Source organism: Myxine glutinosa, unplaced genomic scaffold (genome assembly GCF_964187855.1).
Source record: "Myxine glutinosa unplaced genomic scaffold, kmMyxGlut1.1 SCAFFOLD_1924, whole genome shotgun sequence".
In the NCBI taxonomy this organism is placed as follows: domain Eukaryota; kingdom Metazoa; phylum Chordata; class Myxini; order Myxiniformes; family Myxinidae; genus Myxine; species Myxine glutinosa.
The window spans coordinates 40,622-54,644 of NW_027618019.1; the positions used below are offsets into that span (position 1 = coordinate 40,622).

General features: G+C 45.3%; 1 protein-coding gene across 1 annotated transcript in view; it reads left to right on the forward strand.

Moving 5' to 3' along the window:
- LOC137431268 (uncharacterized) overlaps positions 1-14,023 on the forward strand; it is a gene marked incomplete at its 5' end in the record, with an annotated part of 60,221 nt that overhangs the window by 27,812 nt on the left and 18,386 nt on the right. Inside the window, one exon of the mRNA XM_078769279.1 lies at positions 4,809-4,925. Coding sequence (XP_078625405.1) covers positions 4,809-4,925 — 117 coding nt within the window. The remainder of the gene's footprint in view (positions 1-4,808; positions 4,926-14,023) is intronic.

Here is a 14,023-nt window from a genome sequence, read left to right on the forward strand (position 1 = left end):
GCTCTGCTCACCAAACTCTCCTCTTTTGGTATCCATGGAAATCTCCACGCATGGCTGGCGGACTTCCTCTCTAGTCGTAGTCAACGTGTGGCCCTGAATGGGTTTCTCTCATCTCCTCTTCCTGTTCAGGCTGGAGTTCCCCAAGGCAGTGTTCTGGGCCCTGTGCTTTTTCTGGTCTTCATCAATGATCTCTCTGACTCTCTTGAAAATCCTCTCTATCTCTTTGCTGACGACTCTACTCTCTGTCGCTTCATTCTTCATCCCTCAGATCGGCAGTCTGCACCCTCCTCACTCTCTGCAGACCTGGACAAAATCACAGACTGGGCAAACAAGTGGAACATGTCTTTCAATCCTGACAAATCTCACACTCTTACGATGTCTCTCCGAAAAGACCGACTGGACAACCCTCCCATCCACTTTCTGAATAATCCTCTCCAAGAAGTTCTGTCACTCAAGCTTTTGGGTCTCACTATCTGCCATGATCTTTCCTGGGAAAACCACATTTCAAATCTGGCCTCCAAAGCCAGTCACCGACTGGGCATCCTCCGTCATGCGAAGTCCTTCCTTGGCACACCTGAGCTCCTCACCACATACAAGGCTCTCATCCGCAGCTCAATGGAATACTGCTCTCCCCTCTGGGCTGGTGCTCCTGCCTCACGCCTAGCTCGTCTTCACGCTGTTGAAACCAAAGCATTCAGAATCATTGGAATCTCCTGCGATGAAGCTAACTCCAAGGGCCTCTCACTCACTCACTGCAGGCAGGTTGGTGGTCTTTCTGTCTTCTACCGACTCCTCTCTGGCCTTTCCCCCCCAGCTCTCTCTGGGCTCTGTCCCGCAAATATTCCTCCAGGTCGCACAAGATCTGCCTGCAACCCTCTTATGGTTAAACTGTCAAAATCAAGACTCTCTGCTCACCTTCACTCCTTCATTCCTCTTTTCTCCCGCCTCTGGAACAAACTCCCTTACTCTCTTCAATCCCACTCCACCCTCCAGGTCTTTAAAACAGCTGTTCACCACCATCTCTTATCTTCCCCCATCCAAAACCTTGATCTTTTCTTCCCCCGCTAATTTCACCCCAATTCCACTTTTTTGAAATGCCAACTTCTGTCCTGGAAGTCCTTGGTGTCCTTGTGTTTTATACTTCTCCCACCTTTGACTTGTTTGAGAAAGGTCCGAGTAGGGCTTTGTTAAGTTTATTAACAGCCAGTCCGATTTCCTCACACCAAGGATTTAAATGTATTTGATCAATTGAACAATAATTGGCATTGGTTGGGCATAATTGGTTACACTTCCACAAAAACCTCTGTGTTCATCACACTATATTTGTTTTCTTACCATTAGGTGTATAAATTAAAAAATTCCTTCTTCTGCCAACTCAAGAGCAACCAACATAGAATTGTCCATGAGATGTTAGCCTAAATTGTTGGAAATTGATTCTAGCATTTTTTTTTGTGTGTGTACAAGATCGAGGCTTGTGTAAGAGCGAACATTAATCACAAAAAACATAAACGGACGCATAAAACATATAATGAAGGGAGCGGGAGACAAGATGGGGGGAGAGAGGGAAGCACACAAGTACAACAGCAGATAATAGGTACATCGGGAGATCTGTGGGAGGGAGAGGGCTTGGGGATAGGGGGCGTGGAAATGGGGGGGGGGGGGGTGGGCGAGGTATAAAACGAATGGACACTGCTAGGACTCCGAAATAAGTCAGTATTTCAAAAAAGTGGATCTGGGGTAAATTAGCGGGGGTAGAAAATATCAAGGTTTGGGATGGGAGAAGATAAGAGATGGTGATGAACAGCTGTTTTAAAGACCTGGAGATAGGAGTGGGATTGAAGAGAGTGAGGGAGTTTGTTCCAAAGGTGGGAGAAAAGGGGAATAAAAGAGTGAAAGTGAGCAGAGAGCCTTAATTTTGGCAGTTTAACCACAAGAGGGTTGCTGGCAGATCTTGTGCGACCTGAAGGAATATTTGGGGGATAGAGCACAGACAGAGCTGGGGGACCTAGGCTGGTGAGGAGTCGGTAGACGACAGAAAGACCACCAACCTGCCTGCGGTGAGTGAGTGAAAGGCCCTCAGAGTCAGCGTCATTGCGGGAGATTCCAATGATTCTGAAAGCTTTGGTTTCAACAGCGTGAAGCCGAGCAAGGTGTGAGGCAGGAGCAGCAGCCCAGAGGGGAGAGCAGTATTCCATTGAACTGCGGATGAAAGCCTTGTATGTGGTGAGGAGCTCAGGTGTGCCAAGGAAAGACTTCGCATGACGGAGAATGCCCAGTCGGCGACTGGCTTTGGAGGCCAGCTTGGAAATGTGGTTTTCCCAGGAAAGATCATGGCAGATAGTGAGACCCAAAAGCTTGAGTGACAGAACTTCTTGGAGAGGATTGTTGAGAAAGTAGATGGGAGGGTTGCCCAGACAGTCTTTTTGGAGAGTCAAAGTGAGAGTGTGAGATTTGTCAGGATTGAAAGACATGTTTCACTTGTTTGACCATTCTGTCATTTTGTCCAGGTCTGCAGAGAGTGAGGAGGCTGCAGACTGCTGATCTCAGGGATGAGTTATGGAGCGGCAGAGAGTGGAGTCATCAGCAAAGAGACAAAGATTATTTTCCAGAGAGTTGGAGAGATCATTGATGAAGACTAGAAAAAGCACAGGGCCCAGAATACTGCCTTGGGGAACTCCAGCCTGAACAGGAAGGGGAGATGAGAGAAATCCATTCAGGGCCACCCGTTGGCTGCGACCAGAGAGGAAGTCCGCAATCCATGCATGGAGATTTCCATGGATACCATTGGAGGGGAGTTTGTTGAGCAGAGCGTCGGCCAGACCCTATTGAAGGCATGTGATACGTTAAGGGAGACGGCTCTGATTTCCTGTTTGGCATTGAAGACCTCTGCCCATTGTTGAGACAGCAGAAGCAGCATGTCCAGAGTAGAATGACATTGTCTTAAACCAAATTGATGATCAGAGATCAAGCCATTAGAGAAGAGGAAGGATTTGATATTTGATATCTGAAGCAATGATGGATTCCATGACTTTGCTGATAATTGGGAGCAGGCCTGTTGTAAGAATCAGAGTTACAACATTGGCTCAGATCATGAGTTTAATATCAATCGATCCCTAACAATACCTGTAAAGCGAACCAGCGAACATATCAATATTCAGCATACATCTGAACTAGTAATGAGTTTACAAATGAGCACAAGCAAGCCGTAACAAAGTGGCGGTACGTACCATCTATTTATGCACCAGCATAGCATACAGTAAACGTCTCAGGTATGATCATAGTGCTGATCATAGCGCCGAGTTCTTATAACGGCCGCGTCGCGGACAAAAGACGCATGACACCTGGGTTCAGACGCCAGACAGAATTTCATGACAAGGCCGATTGGTCTGTAGTTGCAAGGATCTGTTTTTGCACCTTTTTTGTGTAAAGCGGTAATGTTGGCTGATTTCCAAGCAGATGGCAGGTGACCTTGAGCAAAGGAGAGGGTGAAGAGAATAGACAGAGGGTGTGAAAGAGTGGCAGAGCAGGATTTTAGGACCCGTGGGCTGATGCCTTCTGGCCAGTTGCAGAATCAGAGTCGAGGTTTGACAACAACTTGTCCACCTTGTCAGGCGAGAAGGACCACCAGGATTTGAAGGAGGGACGGGACACAGGTTTGAGAGTTCTGTCTTGAGAGTAGAGAGATATTGTTTTGTAGCTCTCCTGAGGGTAGACACACACTGGTTCGAAGCTTTGTGAAAGGAACGGAGATTGCCTTCCGTTGGATTTGCCTTCCATGAGAAGGCAAGTTGTTTCAGGGAAACTGCCTCTCCACAAGATTCAGTGTACCACTGACGGGAGGAAGGGTATGACAACTGAAGAAGAGATGGGATAAATCTGTGCATGAGAGAGCAGTTTACTTTGGAAGAATTTCCAGGAAGAGTTGATGTCAGTGGCAGTGAAGATGGGAGACAAGTCCAGATGATTGATGGCTGCTTGGAGACCATGCCAGTTGACCTGAGTGAAATGCCATACTCGTCGGCACTGAGGAGGCTCTCTGAGAATGGCCAGAGAGATGTTCACTTTAACAAGCAAATGATCCGATGAACCGATTGGAGCAGAAGGAGAGCAGCAGACATTTGCAGGGAAGTTAGTTATAACCAAGTCGAGAAGAGAAGATGCTCCGTTGACTGAGATCCGGGTCGGGAAATTGACAGATTGTGTCAGTCCCAGTTGGTTGCAGAAGTCCTTTGCTGGGGTGCCATAGCTGGTGTGAGAGGAACTGACACTCAGCCAGCTGGCATGATGGCAGTTGAAATCACCACATATGAGGAAGGGAGAGTTGGAATGAGTGGAAAGAAGTTGGTCCATGTTATCAGACAGCGAGATGTAGATGGAGTCAAATAAATACAAACAAATACAAAATAAAGAAATAATTACAAATAAATAGCATAAATACAAAAGAGGACGTTTGTACCAACCTGCTAAGTCTATTTTGTTTTCTCCATGTTTTCCTGCATATTTTGCATAATTTTTTGAGTTGTCATAATCGTAATGTTTTTAAAGTACAAATAGCCCTGCATGATTCATGAGTGTATGAATGAAATTGTGTATTTTTCATTAGCTGTTGGTTAATTTCAATAACCCGCTAAAATAGTTTATCTTTCAAACTCGCCTGCAGAGTACCAATCATAACTTCAGACTTGGAAGCTTGAGACATGTTTTTTGTGTACTTTACTATTCTTCTGTCATTGATTAATCCAAGATAGGCAGTCTGTGAAAGTAAGCATGGAGAATAACATGAAATTATACGTTTGTGTGTTTTGCAGTTTACAGCTTATGGCAACATCGTTCCTGTCACAGCGAAAAAGGCACAAAGAATTGCAATGTTGAAAACATTCTGCGCCACCCTTCAAAAGAAAGAAAACGATTTGTTTTCTTATGGAGTAAGTTCTGCTGTTGACATTGCCAATTCTTATCAAATATCAGTTATTTTGATTCAAATCTACTAAACCGCTTCTCCTCTTGCCTCGCTCCATCTTCTCTCAACATGCCAACCACCCCCAACAACTCCAGGGTGTACCTGTGCTTCCGGTGGCCTTGGTTAAACTTCAAAAGACCAGACCGACTGCACACCTCAACACTTTTATTCTGCACTTCTCCCATACTTGGAACTGCCTTGCTGAGGCTGTGCTGTCACATTCTTTCCTCCAGGGAGGGCTTCAAGCTGGTCATGCATCACAGTCTCATGTCATCCCCCATCTTTAACCATGATCTTTATTCCCCTCATTAACCTTTCTGAACACAACCCTTTTATTTGCAGGTTACTGTTTCCTACCCCCCTTTCTCTCCTTTTCTGTTCATTAATTCCTTTGCTTATAGTGTTCAACAGTTTCGCACTTCCCTGCTTTCAGTCTATACCCTCAGGCACCTTCCTCTTCCATGAGCCTGAATCTTGTAAAAGCGGGAGGGGACTGAATAACAATATGATGATGGGGAAAAAATTGTTGGTGCTCTTTAAGAATATTTTTTTTCAATCCTTGACCTCTACTTAAGCATTCCCATTTTACTGTATACTTTATTTCAGGCTCTTAAACAATCCTTTGAATATAAATATAAACTTAAGAATAAAATGGTAACAATTATCCATTGTGAGGGATTCCAAGGTGCTGACGTTTCGGGCTTTACCCATCGTTTGAGCAAATGAGAGACCTTTGAAAATAAACAATTTATTTCAACTCATCACACATTTAGTTTCTATATTTACAGTACTTCTCAATTTTCCCTTTCCATTCTGCCATTCCCTCTATTATTGCTGCCCTTTCACGACATTAATAGTCTGCTCATCTGCCTGATTTATGACTGCACTCTTGGTGACTTTTTTTAAAATTTTACACCTCATGGTAGTTGTTAGACATACATACACTCTGGGGCAAGAAAAATGAGCCAAGCTGGATTTTTCTAATTTGGAACCATCGATGTGCAGTATATATTCCAGTTTAAATTGATTACTCATGCTACAGTAGCTAAACGCCCTCCATGTGATTTACAGCACTTTTTATGGAAATTTTCATGTTTTAAGAAGTTTTGTTTAAAAAAAAAAAAATTATGAAATTTCCATATTTTCTCCTTTATCTTTAACTAGCCGAATGCATCCGGCGTTGCCCGGGTTCTTTTTGAATGAATTTAATACTATAATTCAGCTTTTACTCACGGCCATAGAAGATTGACTACGATAATTCAGCTCAGCTTTTAATTGTGGAATGGGCCCAGCCCCGCCGAGGCAGCCTCGCCCGGCCTCACCACCTAGCCTATAACCTTCCCGGGGCCCATGCCGACATTTTTGGTTCTTTTTGAATGAATTTACTACTATAATTCAGCTTTTACTCGCGGCCATAGAAGATTGACTACTATAATTCAGCTCAGCTTTTAATTGCCAAATGGGCCCAGCCCAGGTGAGGCGGCCTCGACCGGTCTCACCACCTAGCCTATAACCTTCCCGGGGCCCGTCCCAACATTTTTGGTTCTTTTTGAATGAATTTACTACTATAATTCAGCTTTTACTCGCGGCCGTAGAAGATTGACTACTATAATTCAGGTCAGCTTTTAATTGCGAAATGGGCCCAGCCCGACCGAGGTGGCCTCAACCGTCCTCGCCACCTAGCCTATAAACTTCCCGGGGTCCGTCCCGACATTTTTTGTTTTAGAGGTTTCCTCCTATCTTTTACCGTTCAGGAGATTAGCACGTGCAGACAAACAAACAAACAAACAAACAAAAACTTTCTTTTATATATATATATAATTATAAGATCAATATCCCAGGTAAGACAAAATCGATCAATTTTTTACACATAAAAAAGGATGATAAGACTCGAGTTGTTCTGTGTCGCAAAGAAAATTCGAAAAAATAGTTTACTGTTGGACGTAGACTTTTAAATATCTGCAATGCATTTTACAAGATAATTTCCCTGCCCATACTACAAAAGCCACCAAAAAGTGGTTGTAGGAAAAGTCCCTGAAACGTATGTTCTGGTCTGGTCAGAGTCCTGATTTGAACCCCATAGTGATTATTTTGGCTTATATTCAGCACGAACTTATTGGAAGGAAATTTGCAATTTCCGATCAACTTTGGGAAACTGTCAAACATGAATGGGACAATATAGACATTTCTCAGTGCAAGAAGCTTTGTGAAAGTTTGACAAAAAGACTGGATTATTTGAAGAAAGCTAAAGGCCAAGCTATTCCATCCTGATTTGTACAGTTCTTTCAATCAATTCACAATTCAATAAACTTTCTTGTCATCCCATCCATGTATAATACAGTATAAAATGGAACGAAATGACGTTCCTCGTGGACCTCGGTGCAATATAAACATTCAAGCAAGACTATACATAGTGCAATTGGACATGACAAGTGTAACACAATACCATAATACACAGAACAATACTATAAATACACAGGATAGTATGCAGTAAATACACAATGAATACCCATGGCAATATGAGTATATCCAAGACAACAACATACAACAACATGCATTTTAAAGGCCATTTTCCCTGCTAGAGCGGGGGTTAGCCTTGCGGTCCCCATGACAATCTTCTCCATTTTGCCATATTTTCTGCATCTCTCCTTGTTAACCCCCTTGCCCGCATTTCTTCTTCCACCATCTTTAGCCAAGTCTTTCTCGGTCTTCCCCGTCTTCTACTTCCTTCTACATTCATTTCCATCACTCTTCTCAACCAGTCACTTTCATCCTTCCTCAACACATGACCAAACCATCTCAACCTGTTCCTCTTCACAGCATCAATCACAGGCTCTATTCCCATCATCTTTCGCAATTCATCATTTGTCTTCCTCTCTCTCAACGATACTCCGCACATCCGTCGAACCATTCGCATTTCTACCCTTTCCAACCTTCGTTGCTGCTCTACGTTCATTACCCATGTCTCGCTCCCATAAATCATAACACTTCTCACACATGCAGCATACACCTTTCCCTTCAGCTTCAACGACACTCCCCTCATCATCAGCATGCCACTCAATTCCCCAAACTTCTTCCATGCACATCTCACTCGAGCAACCGTTGCCGAGTCTGATCCACCTTCTCCATTCAGCATGTCTCCGAGGTAGCAAAATGTTTTCACACCTTCCAGCTTCACGCCGTCTCCAAGATCCAACTCAACATTTCCTCCATCTGCAGCTCCCTCTGTGCACACCTTACATTTGAATGTAGCTGCCACACTGGTTAATGACCCTCTCAGACCACTACATTTTTGATGAACCCACTCAGCGCACATTGTACACTGAATGGAGTTCACTCCGACACCCTTCCTACACACAGCACAGGGCCACTTCCCAGTTCTTTCCACCTCACCACATGCTTTACCACTTGCCATCACCTTCGTCTTTCTGATATTCACCTTCAGACCTTTTGTCTCCATACATTCCTTCCACGTGTTCATCTTTTCCTTCAGTCCATCCATACTTTCCGCAATCAACACCAGATCATCTGCATACAACAACTCCCACGGTAAACCCTCTACGTTCTGAGCCAGCACCTCCATCACAGCTACAAATAGTAGTGGACTTAGTACCGACCCCTGATGCACTCCCACCTTCACCTCAAACTCACCACTGTTCCCGTCCTTCGTCCTTACAGCTGTGCGCGCTCTTTTGTACATTGCCATCACTACTCTGATCAACTATTCCTCCACTCCTAACTTCCTCAATGCCCATGTCAATACTTTGCGTGGAACCCGATCGAATGCTTTCTCCAGATCAACAAACCCAAGAAACAACTTCTTCCTCTTCTCCATGTACTTCTCCTGCAACTGCCTCACAATTAAAAGCGCGTCTGTCGTTCCTCTTCCTGGCATGAATCCAAACTGCATTTCGTCGATCTTCACTTTCTTCCTTATCCTCCTCTCCAACACCCTTTCCAATACCTTCATTCCATGCTCCAATAACTTTATCGCTCGGTACGAGCCACACTCCAGAGGGTCACCTTTCCCCTTGTATAGAGGGACGAGGGTACTCAGTTCCCATTCCACTGGAATGCGGCCTCCTTTCACCACCAGATTACAGATCTCTGTCATTCTCTTCACACCCCAACTTCCTGCTGCCTTCAACATATCTCCCACAACTCCCGTCGACCCTCCCGCTTTTCTACCCTTCATTGCTTTTATCGCTTCCTCAACTTCCTGCTCAGTTATCTTCTCTGCCGGTCCTAAAACTGGGTTACTCTCGATGTTGCCATCCCATTCATTCTCTGTATTCAACAGCATTTCCATATATCTTTTCCATCTTCCTTTAATTCCATCTGGGTCCACAACGATTTGTCCCACTTCATCCTTCAAGCAACTCACCCCCATCACATCACACCTCTCTTTCGCTATCTGCTTTGCAATCCTGAATACTGCTTTCTGACCCTCTTCCGAATCCAAGCGTTCTCCGAACATTTTCCTACATGCCTCCTGCGCCTTTGCTACCTCTTTCTTTGCAGCCTTCCTGGCTGCCTTATAACTTTCATGCTCTGCTGTTTCTGCTCCCGTACCCTTCGCCTTCTGCCACTCCTTGAACTTCTTCCTCTTCTCGTCAATCCTCTTTCCAACTTCATCATCCCACCACCATGTTTCCGAGTGCCTCGGTGGTCCTTTTGTCCATCCACATACCTCACCAACGGCTCCCAACAGACTATCTTTCATTGATATCCAACCACTTTCAAGCTCAACCACATCATCCTCGACCCTACTCAGCCTCTCTTTTAATGCCTCCCTTACTGTCACCTCTTTCAACCTCCACACCTTCATTCTCGGTTGGTACTTCACCCGCCGAGCTCTCCTCGCACCTTTCACCCTTACGTCGCAGACAACCAAGTGGTGCTGTGAAACAGCCTCCTCCCCCGGGATCACCTTTGTGTCCCGGAGGTGCATAAACAACATAAAATAAAAATTTTATCAAAATGTATGGAGTTGAACAGTTGACTGGAGGTTACATCTGATAAGTAAACCATTTATGTAGAAACATATTATGTATAGCAGCATATGATGTATGAAGTGCAAGTGGACGAGGAGGGCATTTAGAGTTTAGACCCTGTTAGCTAAATTAAAGTGGGTTGTGGGAGGTAACAGGGCGTTGAGGAGCCTGACAGCCTGGGGGAAGAAGCTGTTACAGAGTCTGGCAGATCTAGCCCGGATGCTGCGGTACCTTTTCCCATACAGCAGGAGGGCAAAAAGTCCATAGGACGGGTGGAAACGGTCGTCAGCTATGCTGACGGCCTTGCGTGTGCAGTGTTCGTAATTGAAATCCTGCATGGAGGGGAGAGAGACCCAATGATGTTTTCAGCTGTCTTCACTATCCGCTGCAGAGTCTGACGGTCCGAGATATTGCAATTTCCTTACCAGACAGTGATACAGCTTGTCAGGACGCTCAATGGTACCCCTGTGGGGTGAGTATGGAGGGGGGAAGGCTTGCCTTCCTCATGCATCACAGGAAATAGAGATGCTGCTGTGCTCTCTTGGCTATGGAAGTGGTGTCGAATGACCATTTGAGGTCATTTGTGATGTGCACACCAAGAAACTTGGTGTTCCTAACTGTCTCCACGGTGGAACCGTTGATGTACAGTGGGGAGTGGTCAGCGCGGGCCTTCCTGAAATCCACAGTCATCTCTTTTGTTTTATCCACATAAAGAGACAGAGTATTGTTACTACACCAGACTGCCAGCCGCTCCACCTCCTCTCTGTATGCTGACTCATCATTGTTGCTGTTGAGACCCACCACTGTCGTGTCGTCAGCAAACTTAATGATATGATTTGAACTGTCCTTGGCAGAACAGTCATGAGTCAGCAATGTGAGCAGCAGTGGACTGAGCACACAGCCCTGGGGGGCACCGGTGCTCATTGTGGTGATGCCGGAGATGTTATTTCCGATCCGGACTGTCTGAGGTCTCTCGGTCAGGAAGTCCAGGATCCAATTACAGAGGGAGGTGTTCAAGCCCAAAAGGCCCAACTTCCCTATCAACTTCTGGGGGATAATTATATTAAATGCTGACCTGAAAATAAATAAATAGCATTCTTACATAAGTGTTTTTGTTTTCCAGCTGAGACAGGGCCAGATGAAAGGCAGAGGATATGGCATCCTCAGTAGACCGGTTAGGACGATATGCAAACTGGAAGGGGTCTAGTGAATTGGGGAGTCTGGTTTTCATGTGGCTCATGACTAGCCTCTCGAGGCACTTTATAATAATTGATGTGAGTGCCACAGGGCAATAATCATTAAGGCAGGACAATGTTGACTTCTTTGGCACTGGTGTGATGGTGGTGGCCTTGAAGCATGCTGGGACAACCGCCTGACTCAGGGAGATGTTGAAGGTGTCTGTGAGGCGTCTGCTAGCTGGTCTGCACATTTCCTGAGCACACGACCAGGTACACTGTCAGTTCCAGCAGCCTTGCGTGGGTTGACTCTAGATAGGGTTCTCCTAACGTCAGCTGTGGGTGGACAGACAGAGTACCTGATCATCGGGAGGACAGGTGGTCTTCCTCGCGGGCATGTCGTTCAACGCATCAAACCGTGTATAGAAGTCATTCAGCACATCCGGGAGGGAGGCATCACTATCGCAGACATGTGGTGTGGTCTTATAATTTGTAATGGCCTGAATCCCCAACCACACGCGCCCGTGTGCCTCTGATGTCTCGGAAATGGCCATGAATTTTTCGTGCATACGTACGCTTTGCCTCCCTAATTGCACGGGACAGGTTGGCCCTTGCTGTTCTGGGGGCTGCCTTGTCACCTGATTTGAAGGCAGCATCACAGGTTTTCAGCAGCGCACGGACCTCTGTAATCATCCATGGCTTCAGGTTGGCTTGTGTAATGATGGACTTGGAGACAGTGACGTCATCAATGCACTTACTGATGTAACCAGTCACAGATGCCGCATACTCCTCCAAGTTAGTGAGATGACCATAGGTAGCAGCCTCCTTGAACATACTCCAATCTGTGTGGTCAAAACAGTCCTGTAATGCTGAGGTAGCTCCTACTGGCCACACTCTATGTTTCAGACCCGGCTTGGTGCGTTTAGGCAATGGTCTGTTCGCTGAGATTAGCATAACAGATGTGGTCTGAGTAGCCAAGGTGGGGGCGGGGTACAGCCTTGTATGCATCACGAATGTTCGTGTAAACTAGGTCCAATGTGTTCACCCCTCTAGTTGCAAAGTTAACATATTGATGGAATTTAGGGAGATCTGACTTGAGATTTGCATGGTTAAAATCCCCAGCGGCAATAAAAAAAAGCCGTCGGGGTGTACAGTCTGCAGTTCGCTGATGGCTCCATGGAGTATACACTGTGCCTCCTTAGCGTTGGTGCTGGGAGGGATATACACAGCCACGATAACAATGGTGGTAAATTCCCTTGGCAGATAGTAGGGCCGACACTTAACCGTCAGGAACTCCACCAGCGATGAGCAGTAGCTCGAGACTACCATAGCGTTTTTGCACCAATCTTTGTTAATATAAACACACAAACCACCTCCACAGATCATACTTGACATTGAAACTTCCCTGTCCGCATGGAAGGAGGTTAGCCCATTCAGTTGAATGGCCGTATCAGGAATGTTGTCATGGAGCCATGTTTCTGTAAAAATAAAAACTCAGCAGTCCTTCATCTCACGTTGGGTAGTTTGTTGTAATCTGAGGTAGTCCAGTTTGTTATCCAAGGAACGAACATTGGAGAGTAGAATGGATGGGAGAGCCGGTCTGTTGGAGTTGGCCTTTAGCCTAGCATGGATTCCAGCCCGCTTGCCGCGCTTCCGTTTTCTCTCGCACTGCTTGTGGCGCCTTCTCATTCGGGCAGCTGCAACAGGCGGCGCCGCTGTCTCGGGGCCTAGTTCACGTAACAAGCCAAGGCTACGCAGCTCCTCCGTCGGAATAGTTAGCTGGTAAGACGAGCGTCGTTTTCCGATTTCCAACAAGATCTGGCGTTCGCAGACACGTGCACGGGTGTTCCTGATGCACTTATATCTCGAAGCATTTGACCGAGAAACAACATTTAGCACATTTAGGACAGTTTCTTCCAGACCCGGAGAGGTCGATGCGCGCTGCCATTTTTCACCAAGAACCAAGATATTTCGACCAACTTATTTCTGCATGTTCCGGTGTTTTTGTGGTTTTTAAAAATGTATGGTAAAATCGTTTTGACAAAAAATGTTTACAAATTGACTTGGATTTTTTTTTTTTTTTTTTGCTCTGGAGTATATGCACAGCACCTTCAGAAAGTATTCACACCTCTTGACTTTTTCACATTTTATTGTGTTACAGCTTGAATTTAATACACATAATAAATACCCCATAATGTCAAAGTGGAATTTATTTTTTTCGAATTTTTTACAAAATTATAAAAATGAAAACCTGAAATGTCTTGAGTCAATAAGTATTCAACCCCTTTGCTTTGTCACTCCCAATTGAGCACAAGTGCATCCAGTTTCTTTTGATCATCCTTGAGATGTCTCTGCAACTTGATTGTCGTCCATCTTTGGCCAATTCCATTGATTGGACATGATTTAGAAAGAAAACACCTTTCTATAAGGGAAGGTGTATCGGGAAGTAATATTGTTTGTAAAGCTGTGTATTCCTCTTTGAAAAACGCCATTACCTACCAGTACACCTAATATATAAGGTCCCACAGTTGACTGCATATCGGAGCAGAATCTCCACAATGAAGTCCAACAAACTGTCCATAGAGCTCCAAGATAGAAATGTGAGGAGGCATAGATCTGGGGAAGCGTATGTATAAAACAATTTCTTGAGTGTTGAAAGTTCCCAAGAGCACTGTGAGCTCCATCCTTAGGAAATGCAATGAATATGGAACGACCCTTTCTCTTCCTTGAGCTGGTTGTCTGACCAAACTGAGCAACTGAGGAAAGAAGGACCTTGCCCAGGGAGGTTACCAAGAACCCAATGACCATTCTGACAGAACTCCATAGTTCCTTTGTTGAGATAGGACAACCTGCCGGTAGGAGACTAGTCTCTGCAGCACTTCACAAATCTAGGC